Source organism: Miniopterus natalensis, chromosome 1 (assembly GCF_054644295.1).
Source record: "Miniopterus natalensis isolate mMinNat1 chromosome 1, mMinNat1.hap1, whole genome shotgun sequence".
Lineage (NCBI taxonomy): Eukaryota > Metazoa > Chordata > Mammalia > Chiroptera > Miniopteridae > Miniopterus > Miniopterus natalensis.
In genome coordinates this window covers 97,841,736-97,867,398 of record NC_142081.1, presented here as the reverse complement: position 1 = coordinate 97,867,398, position 25,663 = coordinate 97,841,736, and the positions used below count along the sequence as shown (strand labels likewise).

The window sequence follows — 25,663 nt, the reverse complement described above, 5'->3', positions numbered from 1 at the left end:
TTCTATGTTACCCCATGTGCTATTACCCAAAGTGGAAGGCCATTGTGCCCCCATTCTGAAGCTCTGCTTTCCAGCCTGATTTAGCCCCTTTTCCTCCCTCCTCTCTGACAATTGCCCTGATCTTGAAGACCTTTCTCTCACTACCACCTCTCCCTTTGTCCTTAAACCCCATCCCAGACTCTACACTTCCTTTAACTATGGAAAATCTCCTCCATTCCAAGGTTTTGCTCACATCTTTGAGAGCTGCCTTCCTACCCTTCAATCTCCAGCTAAGATTATCTCTGAGCTTGACCACCATCAACTGCCTGTGGCCACCCCCACCTGGAGGCCACACAGGCACCTCACACTCAACATGCCCCGCCCTTCCCCAAACCAGCACCTCTACCCCTCACTTCCTGCATGTATGTCCTCACGAGACTCTAGATACTCCTCCTTCTCCTCCACCTCCCTGTTCTCCTCCTCTTCCTTCTCGCTCTTTTCCCTCCTGCAGCTCCTGCCCTCATTTTCATGCCCACCTCCTTTACCTGGGCAGGTCTCATTGTGTGTCACCTGGCCCACTGCTCTTGGCCCCCACTCCTCTCATTTATTCTCTGTGTTAAACATCCAGAGGGATCTTGTCACATGCACCTCCAGCCCCCAGTTTAGGCCTTTCAATGGCCTGCAAGACAGAGTCCAAGCTCCTGAGACTGACCTTCAAGGCCCTATTCTGTCTTCCCTGATACCTCTCCAGCCATACACCTACCCCTCCCTCTTCCCTGCACCCTGCTTTCCAGAAACATGCTTGCTTTGTTCCTCATCACCCATTCTCTCACCTCCTTGCCTTCCACAGTGTCTTCTCTGCCCAGAGAACCTTCTCCCCACCTGGGGTAACACCTACTCATCTTCAAAGAGTCAGCTCAGATTATCACCTCCTCCAGGAAGCTTTCCTGGACACCAGGATAAGTTAAGAGCCTCCTCTGAAATCCCCTCTGTTACAGATACTTCTTGCCATCTCTTCAGTGTAGAGGTGAGACCACTATAGGCAGAGGCCATATGGGCTCCTCTGTGCTTCATGGTCCCAGCTTGGCACAGACCTGGCACACAGTGGTGCTCAGCAAATGTGATTGACTGGGTGTTTACGGATCTGCTTCCACACTAGGATTTATAACTTGCCTTTGTGTCCTTGGGCACACTGCTGAGAGCTGGGGTCCTCGTAGAGTGTTAGCAGGTGAGAGGTGCTGTGGTCACTCAGGGTCAGGCACAAGTAGAGTCAGTGCCCCTAGAGAAGGTGCTGGTACAAACAGGCTGGGAACCGAGGGAAGGAAGGAGCAGGCAGAGGGGCAGGACCATAACAGGAAATCTGAGACATGGTGTCTTGTGTGTTCTCAAGGCTGGACTGTGACGCAGAGTGTGGCCCTGAGTGAGGAGCCCAGACTGCTTGGATAGGTCAGGCTGCAGCCTCTCAGCCCAGCTGTGTTGCCCAAGGTTTCCACTCAGCTGTGAGGGTGGGCAAAACTGAGGAGGAAGGGCAGGCGTGCCAGGTTGCTACCTCTCTTGTTCCCATGGACAGAGGATACTGGCCATGGTGGAGACTGAGGAGGATAAGCCAGGACCAGGTCCCTTTTCATCCTCCTGGGAAGACCTCTTGCTCAGAGAGCAGCCAGGTTGGGGGTGGCATAGGGGCCTGGGGGAGGTCTATAGAGCTGATCTCCAAAGGATGGAGTCCTGAAGAAGCCATGACCCTTCCTCCAGCAGGGGCCATCTGCCTGAGGAGAGAACACTCATTTTATCTGGGCCTCAGCTTTCTTTGCCTGTCAAGGGGGTTGGTAAGAACAGAGCTTTGCTCATCCCCAGGACTGCTGAGATGAAGAACAATGGAATCCTAGAACAGATGAGCCCTAAAAGGGAATGGGGGTGATCATATTCACGGGGTAGGCAGGGGGGCTGGCGGCCCCTTCCCTTGGAACTCCCTCCATGCATGCATGCACACATGCACACACACACATGCACACACACACGCACACATGCATACTATCAGTCCTCATGTGATTAGAAGGACAGGTTAGGTTGTGGGAATGCAGGAGTGGAGGTATGAAGGGAGGAAGAAGAGTGTGGGAGGGGAAGGGCTGGGTCAGTGTGCATGAAGGGGAAGTTTGTAAGAGACTTTGTATGCCAGGCCTCAGATTTTGCTTCTGATCCAAACCTCAGGAGCTCACTCTGAACCACAGCTATAGAGTTCTCAGCCCTCCACCCGCACACACATAGACTAAGGTACCCAGACTGCAGCATCCAGCAGGGTTCTTCCTTGCCTGGTCTCTCTCTCCCCCCACCGGTACCTTGGTCAGGGCCCACTTGAAGAGGAAGCTGATGAGCCAGCAATGGGATCAGGCTGGCTTATTCAAATCTGCTGTTTTCACACTATGCTGGGCCAGGTGCGGGTGAAGACAGCGAGATTAGCTGCACACCCACATCTTCTGGCATGTTTGGCTCCTTGAGGAGCAGACAGGGGAACATGCTCTTCCATCTTCACCCCAAGGCAGCTTTGGCCTCAGGGACAAAAGGCAGAATGGGTCCTCAGGACATCAGATGGACATTGGTACCTACACTGGCCACCTCCTCCATCAGAGCCCCTTAATTTCCGTAGACAGATTCAGTCAAAGTCAAGCCATCCTTCTTCCCTCTGGGTGAAGCCCCAGCCTTCCTCAATCGAGTAAATGCAAAGAGCACAGGTTTTAAAGCAGAACCTGAGTTCCAGTGCTAGCTGAACCAATGTGGGTCTCAGAATGTTCTGGCATCGTGCCAGCCCTAGGCAAGGAACAGTCCTGCTCATCCTCAGAAGGCTCTGCAAGGAGGCATCGCTCAATCCGCTCAGCTCCCCCAGATCCGACTGGGAGGATGCCTCACAGGGTGCAGAGGCTGCAGTGAGGGCCTAGGAGCAGGGGTCACAGAAGCACTCACAGCTCGGAGCTGAGGAGAGCCCATCATTGAGAGGGTCCCCAGAGGAGGGCTGCCGTCTGGAGGCTTTCAGTACTTAACCAAACAGTAAAAACTAAGCCAGGACTTTTTAAATTTTTTAATTCATTAAAGGTTTTTAATTTGTTTATATAAAGTACAGCACACATTCAGACAATGCACAAAACATAAATGTATTCACTGTGTTGAATTATTACAAAGTACAAAGTAAATGCTCAATGAAAGATCAAGAGGTACAGCATTGCCAGCACCTCTGAAGCTCCCTGGTGCCTCCCAATCACCTCCCCAAATGGATCTCCCATCCTGACTTCTAACGTTATTGCTTGAGTTTGTCTATTTTTAAACCAAATCTACATGGAATCATAGAGAAGGTGTTTTGCGTTTGGCTTCTCTTACGCGGTATATTTGAGAAATTCCTCCATGTGGTTTCACGTAGCTGACGCTGGCTCATTTTTATTGTTGTGTAGTATTCCATTGCATAACTATCTCACCATTCTACTGTGATGGGCATTTTTGTTGTGTCCAGGTTGGGGTTATTACAAATAAGGCTAGTAGCAATGTTCTTAGCCCTGCTTCTAGGTGCATTCATAGTTGCATGTTTATTGGGTGTATACTCAGGAGTACAATTGCTACATCATAGGCTCTGCATATATTCAACTTTAATAGTATCCAGTATCCAAGCAGTTCTCCAAATTGATGAGTAAGGCAGCCAGGAAAAAGAGGAAGACGTTTGATCTGCTGATAAAGCAGCCACTGAACAGAAATGGGATGGGAATGGATACCTCCAGGTCATACCTGCCCTGGCAAGGCCCTGGGCCAGCTGTCGCACACACACTGACTCTGAGCTCCGCAGCACCTGTGTTTATCCCATATGAGGAATCTGAGGCTCAGACAGGGAGGGTCCTGTCTGAGCTCACTCTGTGAGTCATGGCCAAGCTGGGCTCTGACCACAAAGCCCTGTGTGGTCTCTGGGCTGGCTCCTAATTAACAGGGCTGTCTGAGGACACCAGATGGGCAGATCTGGAGGAGCCAAGACCTGGAACTCAATTGGGGTAGGTGCTGGGGAGATGGACCCAGCACTGGCACTGGTTAGAGGGAGTCCAGCCAGAAGGCTAGATAGCAGCAGGTGACAAGTGGTGTCTGATGAATCCCCGCTGTCCAGCAGCCCCTCCCCAAGAAGCCAGTAGCCAACCCTGCAGCTGGTTGGTGGCAGTGGCTGGGAGCCAAGCCATATCCTCAGTCAGCATGAGGCCTAGGTGGAAGTTGGGGGCAGAGCTCTGCTCCCAGGGGACTTGGGAACCCTAGCTGATTTAGGAGACCCACCCCCACATGCAAGTCCTCCATAGCCTCTGGGAAGCTAATCAACCAGAGCTTAGCATACTCCTGCTGACTTCACCCACCTCTTCCCCTTCTATGGACTTTTCTGGCTTCATGTTTTGAGTCCCTGTTATATCTTGTGCTGTTTAGATTTAAGAAATTCCCTTTACAAAACTTTGTCTAAATAGCAAGAGGGAATTTCTAATTATGAAACAAATACATGTAAATATAGCTCATTAATTCTCCTATGCATACATAAGGTCAGACATAAATATTTTCCCCAGATGGAGATCACATTGATAATTCTTTTTAGTAGCCTGTTGTATCACGTCTCAACATCCTGTGATATCTCCATGTAGGGGCTCACAGCAGGACTGCACAGCACTTTAAAACACAGACTCAAGTTTCAGCATTTGTGGGTTTCAGACCTTGGCTCTGCCTCTCAGTTTTGTGACTGAGCAAGTTATTCACCCCTCTGGGCCTTGGTTTCCTTGTTGGTAAAATGAAGATGATACCAGTATCGACCCTCATTGGCTTGGTGTAAGGACTAAATGAGGGAGGCCCTCCTCCCAACCTGGAACAGAGTAAACCTCAACAAACACCAGATATTAAGATTTTTGTTAATTAACAACAGAGCCTGGCATCCTGGCCACACCTCAGATCTTGGAGCGGAATCCCAACCCTGAGTCCTCATTTGGGTCTCCCAAGCTTACTTTGTGTCCCTTCTTGACCCGTTGGGCTGGTGCCTGTGGTCAGCTCCCAAGTGGCATTCAGTGGGGTTTCCGAGAGAATCTCACCTGGGCTCTCAGTGACATGAGGAAGGAGAGGAATTAGAAAAGGGAGAAAGAAGCAGGGAGAAGTGGCCTGGGAACTGGCTCCAGGTCCTTTCGAGTCTCTGTTTCTCATAATTTTCCTCACCTGGTTTCTGAGCCCTGGGTCCCCCCCAGCTGGCATCACAGGAAGAGACATGACTCCTGGGAGAGGACCCGAGTGCGACTTCTCTCACATGGCCAGGAGGCATGCAGGCCGAGCCATAATCACCCCTCAGAGGAGTTGCTAAGACTTGAGGGCACACTGTTCATCAGCCTTGGGGTTGACACACTGATTCCCAAGTGTGGGTGCAGATGTGGGCTGGAAGCTCAACTCTGAGGGCTGGGATCCACAGGAGATAAACAGCTACCGACGGGCCATACGGACGATGGCTGAGGACATCCTGTTGCTGAGGAAACAGGCCAGTGCCCTGGAAGCAGAGAACCGCGTGCTGAGAAGCCACCTGACCCAGGAGGAGACGGAAGAGGAGCAGGGCAATGCCGACAAGACCCAGAGGCTGGGTGAGGGCATAAAGGCCACCAAGGGCACCGGGTGCCTGCCTGAGCCTCGGCTCTGAACCGTGGGACAGCATGGCAGGGCTTTCCCACGTGTGCATGTTACTGGACACAGGCTGATAGGAGCCAGCCAGACCCTATCCACAGTGAGAAACAGGGAATCCAGTCCTGTCTCAAGCCTCAGGGCTGAAAGACACCTGCCCCAGCCCCAAACTGTGCTGCACTGAGCTGGAAGCTGCCTCCTGCCTGAGCCATCTCTCCCCCTGCCCCCTCCACCAGTGTCCATGAAGCAGAAACTGCTGCTGAGTGAGCTGGACATGAGGAAACTGAGGGACAAGGTGCAGCATCTGCAGAATGAGCTGATTCGAGTGAGCTGGGGTTTGGGGGGCAGAGAGCATGGGGAACTATGGTGGGAGTCTGTGGAGAAGTGTCTGGGAGCGTAAGGGAGAAGGGCCCAGAGGGAGGGGGGCCAGCACAGTGGAGGACTCAGCAGAGGGGTCTGGGGTGAGCCCTCTAGGCCAAGGGTAATACCCAGGCACTTCTTCCCTCCTCTCCCTCTCCCCCTCCCCACCATCAGAAGAATGATCGAGAGAAGGAGCTGCTTCTCTTGTACCAGGCTCAGCAGCCACAGGCTGCACCACTGAAGAGGCACCAAGACAGGCTGCAGAAGATGAGGGCGCTGGAGAACACCGTGCGACACCAGGAGAAGGCAGGGCCTGGGGGGGGAGGGCTGTCAGATCGCCAGGGGCCAGCCACAGAGGGGATGTGTGGAGCCCCCAGACCAGCCTGGCCTCTGAACTCTGCTCCCCAGGTGATTGAGAAGATGGAGCAGGTGCTGAAGGACAAGCTTCAGGAGAGGAACAAGCCCCTGCCCAACAAGCTGCCGGGAAAGCCCGGGACAGGTGAGGCTGCTCCCCCAGATGTCATCCAGTCCCTGGAGTCCCTCCCTTCCCTGAGCTTCCCGGTTCCAGAAGCACCTCCCAATTGTGGCAGATGGTGGTACTCCCCTATTCATAGGTCCTTGCGCTCCCTTCTCCTCCCAGGGAGCCCACGGGATACATCAGGACATAGTGTATGAGCCAGGCTAGAAAGAGGTAGGGGAGAAGCCCTGCAGACCAGAGAAAGCAGAGAGGGGCTACCCGGGAAGTTTCCAATTTCTTAACTCCAGGATCCTTCAAACTATTTTCTCATCTCCCACATTTTCAAAGAGTCTGCTTCTATAAAATAAACAAAAATACTTTGGTTAAATCAAGGGTTTGTTTTCTCCGTTGATGTTAACCAAAGCCACCTAGAACTGCCATTCAGAGGTAGCTCTGGTGAGCAGGAGAGAACTGGGTCACACCATATCAGGGCAGCCGAAGCAGCGGCTTTCCTTGAGCCTGTCTGTGCAGCCTCAGCAGAGATCCCTGTGTGCCCAGCCAGCACTCAGCCTTTACCGCATAGGGATGGGAGTGAGGGGTGCGTTTCTGAAGGACTTTAGAAAACAATGAAAGTAGGGCTCGCCTTTCAGGAACCCTGAGGTCACCCAGGAGTGGGATGAGAGACAAGAAGGCAACCTCAGGACAGGCTAATCAGCCACAGCAAAGGCCCAGAAGTGACCATGCCAAGAACAGAGAAGGGAGGAAAGATAGAGGGGTGAAGGGCTGCAATAGACCCAGGACAAACATCAGGGAGTGGGTAGGGAGAACTGAGAATAATGGCCTGAGGAGTGGAGGCCTGATCCCACTGGCAGTGGGGACCAATGGAAGGCTTGGGAGAAGAAGAGAAGCAGGATGGAGCAAAATGCTGGAGGAGATCAGGCCAGGCACATGGAGTAGGAAAGCCCATCTCATGAATATCTGTGGCCATTTCACAGCCTTCCCCATGCTCTCAGCCTCTGGACTTCCCCAGGATCCTACAGGAGAGAACCTGCCTGTTGACCTTTACTCAGTGCTGCTGGCAGAAAACTCGAGGCTGCAGGCAGAGCTGGATAAGATCCGCCACCAGTCCGCCCCCATTATTCTGCAGCAGCAGGCCCTGCCGGTAAGAGCCACCAGCACAGGCTTGGCCTGGGTCTGCCTGAACAGGTCATCAGGTGCCTAGCTATGACTCAGCACAATCCAAGTTAAATACCAAGGCCGGGAGCTGGGCTTCCCAGTGTCTCCAACGTGCCTGGCTTCTCCTGGAGTGCCAGTCCTCAGGCCTTGCTCTTTCTCCTTGGGGAACACACGAGCCTGAATGCTTTACCTAACCCTTGTCTAGCACCCTAGGAGAAAGCAAGCCCCTAACTGGCCCTTGACCACTGACTCCTTTTGCCATCTGGCTGGCTTCCTCTTGAACTCCACACAGACCTCTCAGAAACTCCAGTCTGAAGCACTTCCTGGGACTGGTACAGCCTTAGAGAGCTCTTTTCCCCTACCCCAGAAGGACCCTTGGGAGTTGGGAGCAGGAGACCTCGCAGAGAGGCTTCAAGATACAAATGGCCCAGGCCACTCCAAGTGCACAGAAACTCTGCCAGCAGGTGGGTGCCCAGGCCCCAGACATGCCCTGGCCCCACTCCACTTTTGAGGTTGCTGCTTTATGCAAACCCAAAGACAGGACATTTGAATTACAGAAGAGGGGTGGCCCAGGGCACAAGAGAGTTTTTCTCTTCATTCCAGGACTCACAGGAGGTGAGTTCTGTTTGAAAGCATACCTAATGCATGTGCATCCAGGTAAAGTGCTGGAGACAAGGGAGCCCTTGCTTCACAGGTTTTTCACTTCACAAAAAGACTCCCAGTTCAAGATTCCTTTCTATGCAACATTGGGCACTCCCTCGTTCATTTTACATTTACAAACTGATATGCAGCCCTGGCCGGTGTGACTCGGTTGGAGCATTGTCCCCTGCACCAAAAGGTGATGGGTTCGATTCCCAGTAAAGGCATGTACAGGAGGCAACTGATCCATCGATGTTTCTCTGTCTCTCTGTCTCTTTCTCTCTCTCTCAAATCAATAAAAAACATATCCTCGGGTGAGGATTTAAAAAGTAATAATAATAATAAGCTGATGTGCAAAAACCATATACTCAAAATCTGTTGGGAGAACAACTGTGAAAAAAGCACATGCCATACCAGATCTGAACTTCAGGAAGAGGCTTAGGCCCTTGGGTCTGAGGCTCTGCATCAGAGAGCTGAGTTTGGAACTCAAACCCAGTTGGTTCCTTCCTTAGCATCTCCTGAGCTCACTCAGCCGCAGCCCCCAGCTGGGGCCACCTGTAAGTTTCTGCTTTGCCCACAGGATTTTCTTGCCAACACTTCAGACAAAATTAACCTCCTGGCCAAGCTGGAACAAGCTCAGAGCCGGATCCTGTCCCTGGAAAGCCAGGTAGGTAAGGCAAAGGAGTTCATCAAACTAGGCATGCTCCTCACTGGGCCCATGACCAGGGTTGGGGCTCACGTGTGAACAGGATCAGGGCTCAGTCTATGACCAGAGTCAAGGATCAGTGTGGACTCAGGGTCAGGGCTCACTCAGTACAGTGCTGGAACTCAAAGAAGACCCATCTGTGTTTTAGTAAGAATATCGCTTGGCCCCTCTCCACCCAGCCCTGCCACCCCTGAGGTCTCTTGGGAAGGTAGCAAGCTCACATTGCCCAGGGTTTTGCTCTCTGCTCAGAGAGTAGGCTCAAGCTCTGGTTGTCTCAGATCTCAGGGATGGGCCCTGCTACCTAGAGGTTCCCCATCTGTCCCTCTCCATGGTGGCAGTTAGAGGACTCAGCTCGACGCTGGGGACAAGAGAAGCAGGACTTGACCACACGGCTGCAGGAGCAAAAGTACGGCTTGGGTCACCCCTCAAACTCCAACATCACAGACCTGCCCGTGAGTGACCCCTCTGGAAGAGCTCCCTGGGGTTCAGGCAGTAGAGCCAGCAACTTCCACCCCTAGTCACTGGGCCTTGAGAAAAACTGTCCAGGGGGGCAGCTTTAGAGCTGGAATTCAGAGCACCTAGGCTCAGCTCCTACTCTATTGCCAACAGAAGAAGCCCTTGCCTTGTCCCAATTCCTCACCTGTCTAAGGGGAATAGAAAACCCTGCCAAAACTACCCCCTCCCCCATGGTGGTGGTGAGAATCAAAAAGGAGATAACTGTGGATGAAGTGCTGTCCACACGGGCACCCCCCAAATGCTCTGGTACTGGCTGTACTTTAGGACTGAATTTGCTCATGAGCAAGTAGATGTGGCCACCACCCAACTCTCCATAGTGCTTAAGATTGTCCCGTGAGCACAGCCTTCTTGGGCAGCTGCAGTGCTGCAGACCTGCCAGGGATAGGAGCATGTTGCCAGAGAGAAATATTGCAGGTTTCCTAAAAACAGATAGACCTGCTCACAGTTGTCTCTCAAGCTCAGCCTGGGCCACCCAGGCCCCAAAGCAAAACCCCTGGTTTTTCCTGCTCTTGAGCAGGACTCGGCTCAATTCCAGGCTCCTGGCCAGGTCTGAAAAAGATGGGGGAACTGACAAAGGACATAGGGATTCCTTTGCAAATTCACTTGCTGGGCCCCAGGGACTCTGAGAAATTGGATATGACCTGCTATGGTTAAATGGGTTTGGAAATCTTTGGGAAGTCATGGCCCTCTAAGACATTTGAATGGGCCCTGTACCCCTCTGGGTGAGGGCAAACTCAACTCATCTTGCCTTGCACAAAGCAGAACCCCTCAACCCACACCAAGGACTATAGGCGACCCTCAAAACTGGACCCCTTGATGCCCAGCTCAGAGACTAAGTTCATCAAGCCCTCAGACTCCCAGCAGACCTGAGTCCCAGCAGACCTGGATACTGGAGCAGTTCCCTCACTGTGTACTAGGGTGTTCTGTCCCTACCCCCTAAAAATGACTTTATTAAATTCTGTAAGTCAGTGAGCATTTGCCTCTTTCCTAGAGCAGGGCAGCCTGGGGGTGCCCAGATTCCCCTTCCCAGACCCCATTCTGGGCCTGGGCCCTCTGCTGCAGTGCAATAGTCTCCTGCCTCCCATCTTTGGAAAGCCAAGGCCATAGTGGACCCAGGAGGGTGGGGAGAAAAGCCTTTCCAAAGCAGGAGTCAAGGAGACAAGCTCCTTCCAGGCTTCTGGAAGAAGTGAGACCATCAGAGACGAACTCTGTTGGGAGGTGTGAGGGAGGCTGGGACTTTCCACCTGCCCCCAAACATCTACCATAACTAAAATCCCTTCTTTCATGTTTGGTTTATCTGTTTCTTGGGAAGGCTGAAACTTGAAGCCTGCCTGTGGCAATCAGTTACATGTTAGTGTGAAACTCCCCATCAATGTAACCAGGGACAGGAAAGCAGATGTGACTAAAGGAAGGAGCCTTCCACAGAGAGTGGCCCTGGGTTCTACCTACAAGCATGCTATGTGACCTTGGGTGACTCAAGCAACCTCTCTAGGCTTCAGCTTCCCCATTTGTCCCATGCAGAGCTTGACGTCTCCGGTGGTAAGCCCTTTCCAGCTCTAACATTTCTGAGTCAAAGATGACTCAAGCCAGGAGAGAGAAAGACAAGGAAGAGGATTGTGATGGAGAAAAGCAGAAAGGCTTCAACAGTGGACTCAGAACCTGCAGAACTTGGTAGAAGACTCAGAGCTAGCTGGGCTGCTGTCCCCAGCAGGACTAGCTCCCTTGTCTACTGGCAGGACTTAGACTCAAGTAGCTGAGAGCCAGGAAGGATCGGGCACCTGGTTCAGTTCAGGAGTTATGGAACTCAGGGTATGAAGGGGGCCAAAATTGGGAACAGTGTCAGGTAGTTCAACTAATGGACCTAAGATTCTGCTGCAGTCTCCCTGCTTACTTCCCAGAGCTTAGACAAATGGGCGTGTTCCCTGAGAGCAGGAAGCTGAGGCCTGGGGAAGCCCAGAGAAGGGTGAGGTGGAGTAGAGGAAGCATACCGGCCTTTCATCCCCAGGGTCAGCCACCTCACACCAGCCCCTCATCCACAGGCCTCAGCCCTAACCATGGCCAATACTCTGGCTGGACCTTGGCAGGAAGTCCTCATGACCCACCTGGAACTCTTACCCAAAGTTCAGCCACGCTGAGCACTACACGAGCCTTACCTCTGATAGGTGGGCCTGCCCCGGAAACCAAGATTGGCCCACATCTCTCAAGATGCCCTGTTCTCTCAGCAGAGCTCTGCCAGGTCCTCTGTCCCTCTGCCTGCTGGCCCCAGAACAGTAGCAATAGCCCTCCATCTGCTATGCCTCGCCCTCAGCCCCAGGCAGCAGGAGGAGGCTTGATCCTGCTGGCTCCTGAGCTTCTGTAGGTGGGTGGATTCCAGCAGAAATGGCTTCAGGTGTGGCTGCCCATTTGTGCTCAGATCTAACTGTTGATCCAAGTCAGAGAGCATCTCCACAGGAATGATGGATGCCTTAGGCACCAGATGGAAATGAAAACACCTCACATAGTTCAGCCCTTTATTGCCTTCATGGGGTGGGGGAAGAGGCCGAAGAGGTGGGTGAAAGAGGAGTGCCTCCACTGAGCTGGGGCAGAAAGGGACAGGGATGGGGGAATTGGGGCTGAGGATGCAGACACCTCCATGGGCCCCACTCCACCCCTCAGGCCTTCCTTTCACACCACTCTCTCAGATCATGCCTCAGGCAGGTCCTGGATAAAAGGCCGGAAGGTGAAGAAGATGGGCTGGTCGGGTGTCAGGATGAGGTTGAACGTTGTGCCCACATCATTGAGATGTTGGATTTCAACTCTGAAATTCTCCAGAATCTGACAAAGAGAGGTGGTGGGCTTAGGGGGGCAGGTGGAGAGGGTCCATCTCCCCTGGGCCAGGTTCATCCTCCGCAGTGCCTGTGGAGTGTGATTTGGGGAGCTCCAAGGGATCCACACTATCTCCTACTTAACCCTGCTCAGTGCCTGAAAACACACCCCTTGATTCAGGCTTTCACTTTAGTTTCTACAAAACCTTATCCCACTCTACCCCCATCCCATCACCACTGTGTGGGGACAGATGGCTAGGGGCACCAATGGGTGACAAGTGGATTAGCCCAAAAGAGGAGGCAGCAGGGAATTGGGGGTAGGGCTCTGAACAGAGATGGGAGTAGGAGGATTGGTGCTTTCATCAAGGCCAAAGGCAGCCCAGGGTACCCAGAGGTGCGCAGGCTAGACTCACATGGATAAGGAAGAGGGTCATCTCGAGCTCGGCGATCCGCCGGCCCACGCACTGCCGAATCCCCCAGCCAAAGCCTAGATTCCGGAAGTGGATGAGGTCCTTGTTTTCACTCAGCCATCGGGTGGGGTCAAATTTGCCCGGATGGAGGAAGAAGGTTGGATCTTGTCCCATGGCATAGACGGCCACCTGCACCAATGTCTGGGGACACGGTGAGCAAAGGCCTAAGCAGGCCTCCTCCTCACAGCCAGGAGCATAACCCAGCTTCCCCACTCCTACTCCCCAGGCTGGCTGCCCAGCTGTCCAGCAGACACTGCCCACTCTGCCCTTGAACAAGTCCCCACCCCTCCCTGAGCTTCACCCATCAAAGGAGCATGACTGAAGCCAGTAGGCCATGGATGGCTCAAGGGGTTGATTGTCCTGCCCTTTCCTCAGCACTAAAGGGCCCCCCAAGACCCAGGTGACCCATGGGGTCGCCCTTCTAACCCTGGGCTCCAGCAGCATTCTAGGGATCACCCACTGTGCCTACCACCTTGGCCCTTCAAACTTTGCTGCTGCCAAGGACTCACCAGCCAGCTCCAGAAAGACAGGGAGAAGCTCCCATCTGTATGCAACTGTTGTCAGTCCCCAGCTTCCTGTTTGACTGGCAGGGTCTCCAGCCTTGCTGTACCTACCTTGGCAGGAATCATGTAATCTCGAAGAACCAAGTCATTTGCAAGGTATCTCTGCAGGGTCACGGAGATGGGGTGGAGTCTGCCAGAGAAAAGTTATTCAGAAGCTAACGTCCTGAGGCCAGGACAAAGCCCCCCACCCAGCATGGCATCTCCTGTCCAGTGGCAGCACCCCAGGGGGAATCTGGAGGCAGGACCAGGACTCTGTTCCCTCCTCCCCATTCTCAGCTGTCTTCCTGGACTTCTCACATCCTTCTACCAATCTCCACAAGTCCATCCTTGTAACCATGTCCCCAGGCATAACGCTGGCCCTGCCCAGGACTGGGGGTCAGAGCAAGCATGGGTGGGTATGGGCTTGCCTCAGTGTCTCCTTGATGCTAGCTTTTAGAAGCGGGACCAACTGCAGCATCCTGCTCATGTCTTCCCCGGCCTGGCGCCGAGCAGCCAGGACCTCCTCCCGCAGCATCTCCTGCACTCTCAGGCTGCGTGCCATCTCGTACAAGTGCCACTGCAGTGTCATGGACGTCTGGCAGGGAGTGTGGGGGGTGTAGACCAGGAGGGCCAGTCACTCCTGAGGCACCTAGACCCATGCTAAATTTTCATTTCCAAGAACCCCTCCCCACCCTCATTCCAGTATCCAGAGACCATCATCTACAAAAGCTAAGTCCAATTCAAAAGGCAAATGTGCCAGAGGCTTTCTCCAGCCCAGGCAGGAATGTTTGTTTGGGGTAGCACTAGTCCCTACCCTCGTTCCTCATGTCACCAGAGCCCACAGGCTCCCCAGCCAGTAGAGGGCACCCACACAACCAATGCCTTCTTCCAAAGGACCTTCTCCCAGAGGCCTTTGGAGGCCAAAGCCCCCTTCTGTAACAGTTGTCTCCTTACTGAATGTCATTCCTTTTGAAATGCCGGTTAACAAGCAGCCCTCTCCTCAGTAGGACTTCCCCAAACCTTAGCACTTGCCTATAGAAGCGAAGTGGGAAAGGCTCAGAAAAGGAAACTAGACCCACTCCCTTGGTTCCTGACTGTGTTGCAATTAACATGTGGCGTATACTGAGATGAATCTGCTAATCTCATTATTAGCCAGAGTCATAGTGTTAGCCCTTCCCTGGAGGTATGAGTGACTCTCATCAAGCCCCATGGGCCCACACACCTTTGCGGCAGGGCCCCAGGCCAGTGCAGCCCTCCCTCCTAAGGTTAGGACATGGGTTGTTGCCAATATCTTACCAAGATTCATATTTTTGTCCAAGAAGTTGGAACACTCTCCTTCTTCCCAACAGGAGCAATCACAAAAACATGCCATACAGTCACTTCGCAGTTTGAAATCCTTGCCTGACTCCCCAGATCCTCCAGATCAAATACAGGGCCCCCCACCTCTCTCCAGCATGCACCTAATACTCTAGCTGCACTAAGCTACAAGCAGTTCCTGAAACCCAGAAATCTCCCTCTGGCTGTTTCCTCTTCCTAGAATTCCCTTCCCAGTCAAGAAAGCCAGTCTGTACTCCTTCATGGCTCGAATCAAAACTGTGTATTTGTCTCACTATTTCCAAGGCCAGAAAGAGTGGCTACTCAGGAAATACTTGTTTATTAAGGCAGTCAACTAAGTTACTAGCTGCGTTGTAACTTAACTAAGTTACTTAACCTCTCTGTGCCACAGTTTCCTCATCTGAAAAGGTGGTATAATAGTAATATACCTCATAATTTTGTTTGTGAACACTAAATGAATTAATGCATATGAAAAGCTCAAGCCCTGCCTGCTGTATAGTGTGTGCTCTATAAACATTACCTAACAATAATAGCTGCTTTGGTGCAGGTAAGCATTTTTTGGAGATTCCTTATACTTAACTAACAAGAACTAAGTTTAAAATAAACTCAAAGGCTCCATCTGCAGCCTGTCACAGGGACTGAAAGTCCTCCATTAGAGCACAATATAAATAAGATACCTAGGAAATAAAGTTTTTCACCCAGGGGACTTAAACGCATACTTCTCCCTTATTAGTCCCGAAATGCTATTTCTCCTCTCTCCTCCTAGCAACAGCCTTTAAGACACAGGTTGAATTTTAGCTCCTCTGTGGCGCGCTCTCCCCATCCTGCAGGGCCTCTTCTCAGCATTATCAGCACCCGATCCACGCCTACTCATCCAGCCTTATAACACGGTGTGGTGGTCATCTTTGTCATGGGCTAAATTCTGTTCCCCCAAATTCATATGTTGAAGTCCTAACCCCCAATACCTCACAATGAGACTGTATTTGGAGGCAAGGTGTTTAAAGAGGTAATAAGGTAAAATGAGGTCACTGGGGTGGGTGGACCCTAATCTAATAGGACTGGTGTCCTTATAAAAAGAGGAGATCAAGACACAGACACACACAAAGGGATGACGGTGTGAAGACATAAGGGAGAAGAGGGGCCTCAGAAGAAATCAACCCTGCTGACACCTTGACCTTGGACTTCTAGCTCTAGAACTGTAAGAAAAATAAATGTTTGTTGTTTAGACCATCCTGTGCGTGGTAGTTTGTATGGCAGCCCTAGCACTCTAATATATCCCTCCTCTCTGAGCCATCTGAATCATTTGGGGTCTATTATGTTCATCTTTATTGTCTCAGTGCCTGAATCATAACTAATAACCCATCAACACTAAGCAATTAACCCTCCCTGTCATATTAGCATGGGAAAGTTTAAGATATTAGAGAAAGGAATGGTACACAGGAAGACAGGTTTTGAGTTCAAGAAAGAACCTTCTGGGGTGTTGTGCTGCGTGGAGAGGGCCTGAGGAGGTAGCACAGAAGATGCCTTCAGGCATCAGCGTCACCAAGGGGGAGGATGGAAGGCAAAAAAAGACCCTAGAAGGCAGGGCCCAGGGTGAATTTCACTGGGTCCCAGCTTGTCTGAGGTTCTGCCTGCCTTTCTGAATCAAGCTGTGTCCCCCACCTGTGGCTGAAGGATTTCTCCTTTAAAGGCTCCATGCAGTACCTCGGCTCTCCACCTATGCCCAGTCACTCTCTTCTCATAGGTAAAGAAAAAATGTTGGACCAGCCTCAAGGGATGCTCTGTGGGCGACTGACTTGACCTCAGCCTCCTAGGAGATGACTATTTAGGAAATGGAGTCAGGAGAAGGAGACCTATCCCACATGGGCAGTGTTTCAGATGAGGCAAGCTGGTGGGGAAGGGACACAGGAAGGGACAGAGTGTGCCCCTGCAGTCACCTCACCGTGTCCACACCCCCAGCCAACATCTCTGTAATGTTGGCCTTGACATCCTCGAAGAGCAACTTGCTACTTCCCAGGAGGCGGTAGAGGACGCCCGGGTAATTATTGAAGTCTCTTCTCTGTCTCAGGTCCAAGTAAAAGTTCTGGGTGTAGTTTTCAGCTGTGGATGGGCAGGAGGGGGAAAAAGAATAAGGCTCTCTATAGGCAGGAGTAAAGGATGGACCCTTGGTAAGAGGTGCTACCAAGGGCTTGGGGATTCTGGAGTGCTGCACTTTCTAGGCTGCCATTTTACTGAGCACATACTATCTGCTAAGCCCTTCCTATCTGTTTCTTTGTTTAATTCTTAACCATAGGCCTATGGGGTAAGTTTCCTTACCACTTTAGAGGTAAGGAAACAGAAACCCACAGAGGGTAGTGACTTGCCTAAGGTTAGATGGGTGTCAGGAGCAGAGGAGGGGTTTGACTCCAGGTCTTGCACCATCACCACACTCCAGTCAGCCTTCTCCACCCAACTTTACTAACTTTTCTCACCCAAGTCCCAATCTGTCCCCAAGCACAACTGGGTCTAAAACACTGGTCCTTAACCCATGTTGGGGATCACGGGCTACTTGGAAGAATATGATGGATATCTTAGATCTTCTTTCTCCATAAAAATCTAATCATTCTCAACAGCTGGCCTTCAACCCACCATTTCCAAGGCTTCTATGCCCATCCCTGCCCACCAGAGTGTGGGCTTCCTACACGGTAAGTTAGTGCTCATTGACATAACTTGAGACAAAGAAGCAGGCCAAGGCTTGGGGCTTTCAGCTGTGTGTGTGTGTGTGTGCGCGCGCGCACATGTGTGTGTCCCAACCCAGGCCTGAGTTTCCCACCTCCTGAGGTAGATAAGGCTCTCCTGGTTCCCAGATTAAGCTGCCCAGGGTATAGCTGGAAGAAGCCTCACCTTTACTGAAAATCACGTCCCATGCAGCCACATGATCCCTCCATGTCTTGGTCCTGAACAGACGAAACAGGCCTGGGGGAAGCATGAGCATGGGGACACTGGTTTGGAACATCTGGTAAACGGCATCAATGAACCGCTGGGCCTCGGGGTCCACGATCTCCTCCAACATTCCCAAGCGCTCCCCAAATATGACGTTGGTGATGGCTGCAGGGAAAGGGACAAGCTGAGGAGCCTCAGCTCCCAGAAACCCCCCCCCCCCCCCCGCCAACACATAGGATCTCCTGCACCAGACCTCAGTCTCCTTCAGTAAAGAAATGGAAGCCTAAGGTTTATAGGGCTGAAATTTCAGGGCTGAGAAAAACTGCCCTTCTGACAACCACTCAGTTCCTTCAGAGAAGCAAGCAGAAGACCCTGAAAAGGGATCACGTGGGTGGGAAGCAGTGTCCAGCAGAGCTGGGAGTGGGCTCAGGCTGAGATGAAACTGCTCCACCCACCCTTCCACCAGCACCCCAAGCAGCCTCTGGGTTTTCCTCCTGGGAATAGAGATTCTTCATCTATAATTGACCATATTGGCAAAATACCTCCTGAAACAGGCCAGATGGAAGACTAGAAGACATAAAGCCCTGGTAATTGGCCATCCAGGACCCACTCTGGCAGGACCTAAGAAGTAACAACCCCAAGTTTTTCCCACCTACGAGGTCAGGAATTTGAATGCTGATTTTATACCAAACTCTGGGCATCCTAGATCTCCTGCAGTGATCACATGAATCCCATCATGCCACAGGGCCTTTGCATGAACTGTTCCCTCTGCCTAGGCTGCCCAACCTCCTTACCCCATCTGGATAACTCCTACACATCTTGAATACCCAATTCAGATTAACTACCCAGTCCTCCTTTCCCCTCCCAGACCTCAAAGGTCTATATCCCAGGAGAGAGAAATTTTCAGAATGCAGGGCTGAACCGCACTCTGGATTTGGAGGTAATGGCAATGAGGACCTACATTTTGGAGACCCTTGCCCCCATATGAATGCTAGATAAGAGTATTCAGTTCCTCCTGGGTTGCTGATGGCAGAGGGTGTGTTCAGCAGCCCATCCCAAAAGCCAGTTCCAACATTTCTTCAGGATCTATGCTGGCTGGGTCTCAAGGTGAGACGCTGGGTTTTCCCACCCCCTTACACTCGAAGGCAAAGCGAAACAGGTCATCACTGATGTCCCCTGAGAACTTTCCGGAGCCCTGCTGCTTGATGCGCCTGTGCAAGATGCTGACGAAGTCCTGGGACACGGTGTCCAGCAGGGGGATAAAGTTCTTCATGGCATCTGGAGTCATCACTTCCTGGTTCAGGGCCAGCCGGTCTTTCTTCCAGGCTCCTGACTTCCTGTGGAAACACAGGCCCTTGGGCCCTTATGGCCACAAACCCCAAGCTTGGCACACACAGAGGGGGCTGACTGGGCTCACCCAGGAAGCCAAGCCACAGCTCAGAGTCCATCACTCATGTTCACCAGCCCTCACCTCCTCCCAACACCCTCTGCCTCTTACCAGCTCCCTGTTTCTGCTGAGCTGGGGAGAGACAGGAAGAAAGTGGGTGAAGGAGAACAAAATCTGACCACAGGCACCCCTGCTGCTTGTAAGCCAGGAACACTGGGAGTCAGCCCCTTTATGTCTCTTTCAAGTCCCCTAGTCTTTGCCTCTGCTGCAGGTATGCTTTTCCCATCACTTCCTCTTTCCCCTGGCTGTTGCTTACCTCCTGCCACTCAAGGTCCCCTGTACGTCACCCTATCTGACCCCCGCACAGACACAGTTGACCAACCTCTCCACTGCACCCTTAGCATGTCCCATTATTCATGCAGGTAAGAGCTCTCACATGCCTGGGATTGGGTTAGGGATAAACCTCAGCTTATGGCCCACTCTTGAAAATAGATCAATGCAAAACCCTCTTTCGAGTTTGTTTATAAGAATCATAAACTCATCACTCAATAAGAAAACAAGGAACATCACAGTAACTTCCATGTGTCCACCTGGCCCTCCCCAGCTAAGGGGACCACCAACCTGACTCCCTTGCTTGCTTTTGTGTATAGTTTTACCTGATCCACATATATTTCTAAAACATACTTTCTTGTCATGCCTTGGGGGATTTGCTTTTTTCACTCAATTTTATCTGTCTCAGTACCATCTGCACTGTTGGGAGTCACTGACTTTGTTCATCTTGAGTGGTATATGCCACCACTCACTCATTTATGCTCCTGTTGGGCATTTAGGTGGTTTTCTGGGTTTTGTGCTTATGAATGGCACTGCTGCCAACATTCTGGTACCTTCCCCTCAGGGATGCTCTTTAGAGTATATCCCAGAGAGCAGAGCTACTGCATCCCAGGACTGTGTGTATTCAACTGCAGGTCAAGGCCGATCATTTCCAAAGTTTTGGCACCAGTTTTCATCCCACTAGCAACTTGTGAGAATTCTTAGTTGCTCCATATCCTCACCAACGTTTGATATGGTCACGTTTTAAATTTGTGATGAGCAATTTGGTGGAATATGGTACCCACTACACTAAATATGCCTGTTTGTCCTATGTTTCACTGCCCTCTTAGGCTGTGAGGGACTTAAGGAGGGGGTACCTGCCCTACATATCACTGAATGCCCAGAGCCTGGCACAAGGTCTGGCACATAGTAAACTCTCAATAAGATGGGACTTAATGAATGAACTAATAAATGAGAACTTTGCAAGGTCTTTAATTATTCATTCAGATCTTCAGCCTGACCATTTCCCTGATGGCTAGCACAGCAGTTCAACATCACTACTGTCTGTTTTATGGAGACAGGAAGATGACAAGAATGTGCATAGAGTTCCCAGCAGACAGCACAGAGCGAGCATGGCCCGGCCCCTCCCCCCAGCTTCTGCCCTTGCTACAGCTGCCCATCATCTCCCTCCAGCCCCTGGGGGATGTCCCAGAACTCACTTGAACAGGACTCCGATGGGTCTTTGGTAATGCTGGTGATAGGCAACCCAGGGCGGGATGCAATATCGTTCTGGGGTGGGACCCTCAAATTTAAAGAGAAGGGCCACATCTTCAGGGTCAATGATAAAAACGGACTCCATGTTGCCAAGCTTCTCCCTAGAGGGAAGGAGAAGGGCTATGGCGTAAAGATTCAAGGAGAGTCACCTAGACTCTGTGCAATCAGGACAGGGTCTTGGCTCATCTGTAACCACATCATGGCTGAGAGCACAGAGCAGACGGCCCTGGAAGTGGATTCCATTTCCACAAGGTTCTTGCTGGCTTTCACACCCTCTGAGTCTCAGTTTTTTCTTTTATAAAATGGAGATGATTACAGAACCTTTCTCGGGGGCTGCTAAAGGATAGGATGAACAAGTTTACGAACGGGACTCCCATTAGGCATTCTGCATCCATTGGCTGCTGTCATGCCACAGCAGGTCCTCCGGGACCAGCCCCGCTCCCTACCCAGACCATCAAGGCCTCCGTCCCAAGCTCATCCCATGCTCACTCCTCTTTATTTATACCCTCATCACGCTCTCACCCACTGCATAGCTCAGAAACACGGCACCCTCATGTCACCACGGGAGTGACCCTGTACTGGAATGACTCCATGTAGCTTGCTAGGCAGGTCATACACCAGCCAATCAACCCCTTCTAGGCTCTAGGATTGAAATTCTAGGAGTGGCCACCCTGCCTCCAAAAGTCATAGGTCTAACAAAGCACTTTGTCTCTATTAAAACAACACTGGCCCTGGCAGGGTAGCTCAGTAAGTTAGAGCATCTTTCCCATACCCCAAGGTTACCGGTTCCTTCCCTGGTCAGGGCACGTACAAGAATCAATCAATGATGCATAAATAAATGGCACAACAAATTGATGTTTCTCTCTCTCTCTCTGTTTCTCTCTCTCTCCCTTCCTCTCTAAAATCAATAAATAAAATTTAAACAAAAAACACTGACCCAGGTACAGATTGTTGACATAAGAAACATCTAAACCTGTAGAGAATTTTATAAGTGTTTATTTGGGCCAAAACTGAGGACAATTGGAGGGATGTAAGATTTCAAATGCTCCAGAGATCGACAGTTTTGCAGTTTGTTTTATGTATTTGAAATTAAGGAAGGAATATATGGAAGATTACGTGAAGGTGGGAGAAGACAAGGAAGGAATTAGATTACAGGATAGTGAACAAGATCACAGGTGCTCTTGAGGGTGGTCTGATTTAGAAGGAGGGATCCGAAAGAGACGTTTCAAAGGTGTGCTAACCTAGATGCACAAAAATAATAGGCAAGGCTTGCTTAAGGCAAAGATAAACGTCTTACTAAAAAAGTTAAACGCCTGGGGTGTGAACCCACCCACACCCTGCCCAGCAAGGAATCTAGGACCAGTGAGGTTACTTTCCCTAGAACCCCTTTTTTATCCTCAAGATGTATCTCCCGAAGAACTTTGCAAACAGTCTCTTCTAAAATACAGCTGTTGTTTCTCCTACATCCTGGGCCTATGTTTCTGTCTCCTTCTCGCCCTCTCTAAAATCAATAAAAAATATATCCTGGGGTGAGGATAAATATATATATATATATATATATATATATATATATATATATATATATATATATATGTATAATACAACTGTTGGAAAACTACAGAAAATTCCAATTGTCACTTGCATCTGCCTTTTGTGTGTGTGGTGTGTGTGCATCTGCTTTTTGCATACAAAAGTTGATTCAAGATATATTTTAAGGCAAAATACTAGAAATACATACAGGTACAAGCTGAGTTCTCTCTCCCTCCCTCCCTCCCTCCCCCTTCCTCTCTGCCCCTCTCCCTCCCTCCCTTCTTCCTCCCTCAGTGATGAAAGGAGGGGAAGGAAGGAGGGGTGGGAAAGGAGAGGGGAAAGAGAGAGAATTCAGCTTTAACCACTGACCTGTAAATGCTGGGCCTACCTTCCTAAGTCTCCCAGAAAACTCCCTCAGTGTTTTTCAGCTACCTTTTGTCGTCACACCACTAGCTCTACCTTGGCTCAGCAAAGTCCTTGAACCGCTATTATCATTGTCAATTTTGCTTCTGGGAATCTGGCCCAAGGCAATGAGCTGGCGGGACAATGACGCCTACTGGATGAGGAGGTTCCTCGTGGCATCCTGTATAACAGCAAAAGCCTAGAGTCCGCTCTGAAGAGCTGGCTAAAAATATATGGCTTACCCATACTGTGGACGATGATGCTGCCTTTTTAAACTGTATTAAAGAGAGAAAAGAGAAGTCTTCGATATATTGCTGCAGGACACCAAACAGCATATATTACATATTCACATTCCTAATGGTACATACATATTATCAAAATTGAGATGGTATCTGATTTCAATGTTTTACTTGTGCTTGTTTATATTTTTTAAATTGTTCTATAAATATGAACAAGAACAGCCTTTGTATTAAGAAAAAACCTACAGCCCGGCCAGCATGGCTCAGTGGTTGAGCATCGACCCATGCACCAGGAGGTCCCAGTTCAATTCTGGTCAGGGCACATGCCTGGGTTTCTGGCTTTATTCCCAGCAGGGGGCATGCAGGAGGCAGCTAACTGATGTTGATGTTTCTATCTCTCTCTCCCTCTCCCTCCCTTCCTCTCTAAAATAAATAAAAACAAATTAAAAGAAAAAGAAGAAACCTACAGGGATGGGAGAGGTAGAAGAGGGTAAAGGGGAATAAATGGTGATGGAAGGAGACTTGACTTGGGGTGGTGGACACACAATGCAAAATACAGATGATGTGTTGTAGAATTGTATACCTGAAACCTATATAATTTTGTTAACCAATGTCACCCCAATAGTTAAATTAAAATGAAAAAGAAAAAACCTACAGAAGTTGTATTTTATGTTCCTCACCTTTATTCAGAAATTCATCATTTCTAGGCTGCTTGTTAGAGTACAATGGCACACACTGAACTGGAAGTTCAGGCAGCTGGAGTTCCAGCACTGGCTTTGCCCTGATGAGCTCTGTGACCTTGGCAAGACACTTCTTCCTGGGCCTGTTTTCCCATCAGTAAAATGGGGGTTATAATGCCAACTTGAAGGACATGCTGCAAGACTCAGGTAAAAGTGACTCAGAAAACAGAAAGGGTCTTGATAAAGAATTTCTTCTGGGGAACAGGAAGCAGGGAATAGCAAGGGATCACCCTGAAGTGAAGTTGAGGGATAGAGGCACTGACAGGCCTAGGAGAGAGAGAGAGGACAGGCTCAGGAGCAATATTCTCCCAAGCCTGACACTCAGCCTGGGGCCTCCCGGCCTCCAGCCCGCTGTAAGAAAGGCACTTTAGACTTCAAAATGGGTTGTGGGAGAGGGAGGAAGTGACCCTGTTGAATGGGCAGCTGCAAACAAGCAGCTGCAAACAAGCCTGCCCTCTGGCCCCCAGCCAGCCAGCCAATATGTCCTATGATGCCCTTTCCCCATCACTCAAAGGAAAATGCACTGGCCCTCCTGATGTTCCCTCCCTATCCCAACTATCACCTCCACCACCTCCCACCCTCCTCAGCTATGCTCTCAGAAAAGAACCCAGGCGTGGCCTAAAGGTGACCCACCTTAGCATCTGCTAAACCAGAACAAGCCAAGGCCTGCCACCAGGGGAGCTCTCAGACACCTGTCCCCCCACCCCACCCCCAGCCCCCAGGAGTGGCAGTGCTCAGAGGCCAAAAATCCAAAGTCCCTTCCTCTTGGCAGGAAGCAAGACTGGTGCTTGGGAAAGAGGGTCTCCAGCCAGGCCAAGTGAAGGGACAAAATCAGCTGCTCCAGAGATGCGCGGGCTGAGGGGTGAGGCCAGCACCCCAACAGGACAGGGATCTAGCTGGGTGACCAGGGCAGGGATCCTAACCTTTCTGAGCTTTAGTCCCTTCTGACAATGTGGATGACAATCTTACCTTCCAAAGGTCCTGAGGATAATGGATGTAAGGAGGCAGTTAACCCGTTAACTGGGCTTGTTCTCTTACCATCCCCCCACCCTCCCCCACAAAGTTTCAAAGGGTGTAGGACCTGGGAAGGGCTGAGGCTGAGAAGTGAACCCACTGTCTGGGAAGCCTTATCCATTCTCTTGCCACCATCATCAGGCATGAAAGAAACAAAGTCAGAAGGTAGATAGGAGCCTGCAATGGGCAAGCAGATAATTTGGGAAGGGGGAGCACAGCAAGGCTGCCCAGGCCCCTTTCCCTCCCTATCTCACCAGCCCCCTCCCTCTGCCAGGCTTACCTGTAAATGGGGCCAAACTTCTGGAAGTTCTGGACTTGGTGATAGTGGAAATTCTGTGAGCCCTTCTCCCTCCAGAAATGGTATAGGTTTAGCCAGCCATTTTCACCGGGGGAGGGGATCTCGCTGAAAGGGCGAGGCATGAGAGTAGAGATTCGGGCTCCCTCTCCACTGGGCACCCTGGGATTCCCCAGCCCCTCCTGCGGGGCATTCAAGAGGGGCTGGCAGCCTTTGACCAGGACAGAACGCAGTGGAAGCCCCCTGACCAGCATGCTGTCCCTATGATTACCACTGTTCCTACTTCTACTACAGCAGGGCCTGACAAGAGACTCTGGCCCTGGGCCCCTGGGGCCCAGTTTATATCGGCCAGCTCAAGGTTAAGAGAGAAGCTGACAAAGCAGTGGACTGCCCTCCTCCTCCTCTGGTTGACTCCCGCCCACGCACAGCCCCTCCCAGACTGGGGTACCAAGGCTCAGTCTGGAATTTCTGCAGCCAGAGAGGCTCCCCAAAGCACAGGGAGACCTCTCTGTCTCTGTCCTCAGTGCCAGCCCCAGCAGGCCCTTAAAATGGTACAGAAATGGTACTGGTTTGTGCTTTTCCTCTGCTGGGGCCTCCTGCTGCCCCCTGCAGTGGGACCCAGCTACTGGCAGACATCCCCCAGGACCTGACAATAGCCTGGGCCTGGGGACAATAACAAGGGGCCTGAGAGGAGGTTGGAGGCACCTTGCAGCTTTAGGGCAGTATATATCTTAATTGTGACCCCCATTATTTATATATATATGATTATAAACTGTTTTTCTATAGTTCCCTGATATTTAAAGTTCTATTTTCTCTGCTTGCAAAAAGAAAAAAGAAAAAAACTATTTTCTGAAAATGTTGTAATTGGCAGGTATTGCTATTATTATTATTTTTAAAGATACTAATGA

At 50.9% G+C, this 25,663-nt stretch overlaps 2 protein-coding genes across 2 annotated transcripts in view; one reads left to right on the top strand and one right to left on the bottom strand.

The window, feature by feature from the left end:
- CCDC33 (coiled-coil domain containing 33) overlaps positions 1 to 10,361 on the top strand; it is a 119,694-nt gene extending 109,333 nt beyond the window's left edge. The window contains 8 exon segments of the mRNA XM_087819399.1: positions 5,435 to 5,600; positions 5,874 to 5,962; positions 6,172 to 6,303; positions 6,406 to 6,496; positions 7,450 to 7,616; positions 8,850 to 8,936; positions 9,314 to 9,427; positions 10,254 to 10,361. Of these exon segments, the coding sequence (XP_087675525.1) occupies positions 5,435 to 5,600; positions 5,874 to 5,962; positions 6,172 to 6,303; positions 6,406 to 6,496; positions 7,450 to 7,616; positions 8,850 to 8,936; positions 9,314 to 9,427; positions 10,254 to 10,361 (954 nt within the window).
- Positions 10,362 to 12,173: 1,812 nt separating this feature from the next.
- Positions 12,174 to 25,009, bottom strand: CYP11A1 (cytochrome P450 family 11 subfamily A member 1). Its single transcript, XM_016210584.1, has 9 exons — positions 24,741 to 25,009; positions 20,481 to 20,636; positions 18,702 to 18,901; positions 17,526 to 17,729; positions 16,585 to 16,742; positions 13,736 to 13,902; positions 13,380 to 13,458; positions 12,709 to 12,906; positions 12,174 to 12,305 (listed from the first exon to the last, which is right to left on the bottom strand). The coding sequence occupies exons 1-9, from the start codon at positions 25,007 to 25,009 to the stop codon at positions 12,174 to 12,176; spliced, it is 1,563 nt and encodes a 520-aa protein (XP_016066070.1).
- Positions 25,010 to 25,663: the final 654 nt, after the last annotated feature.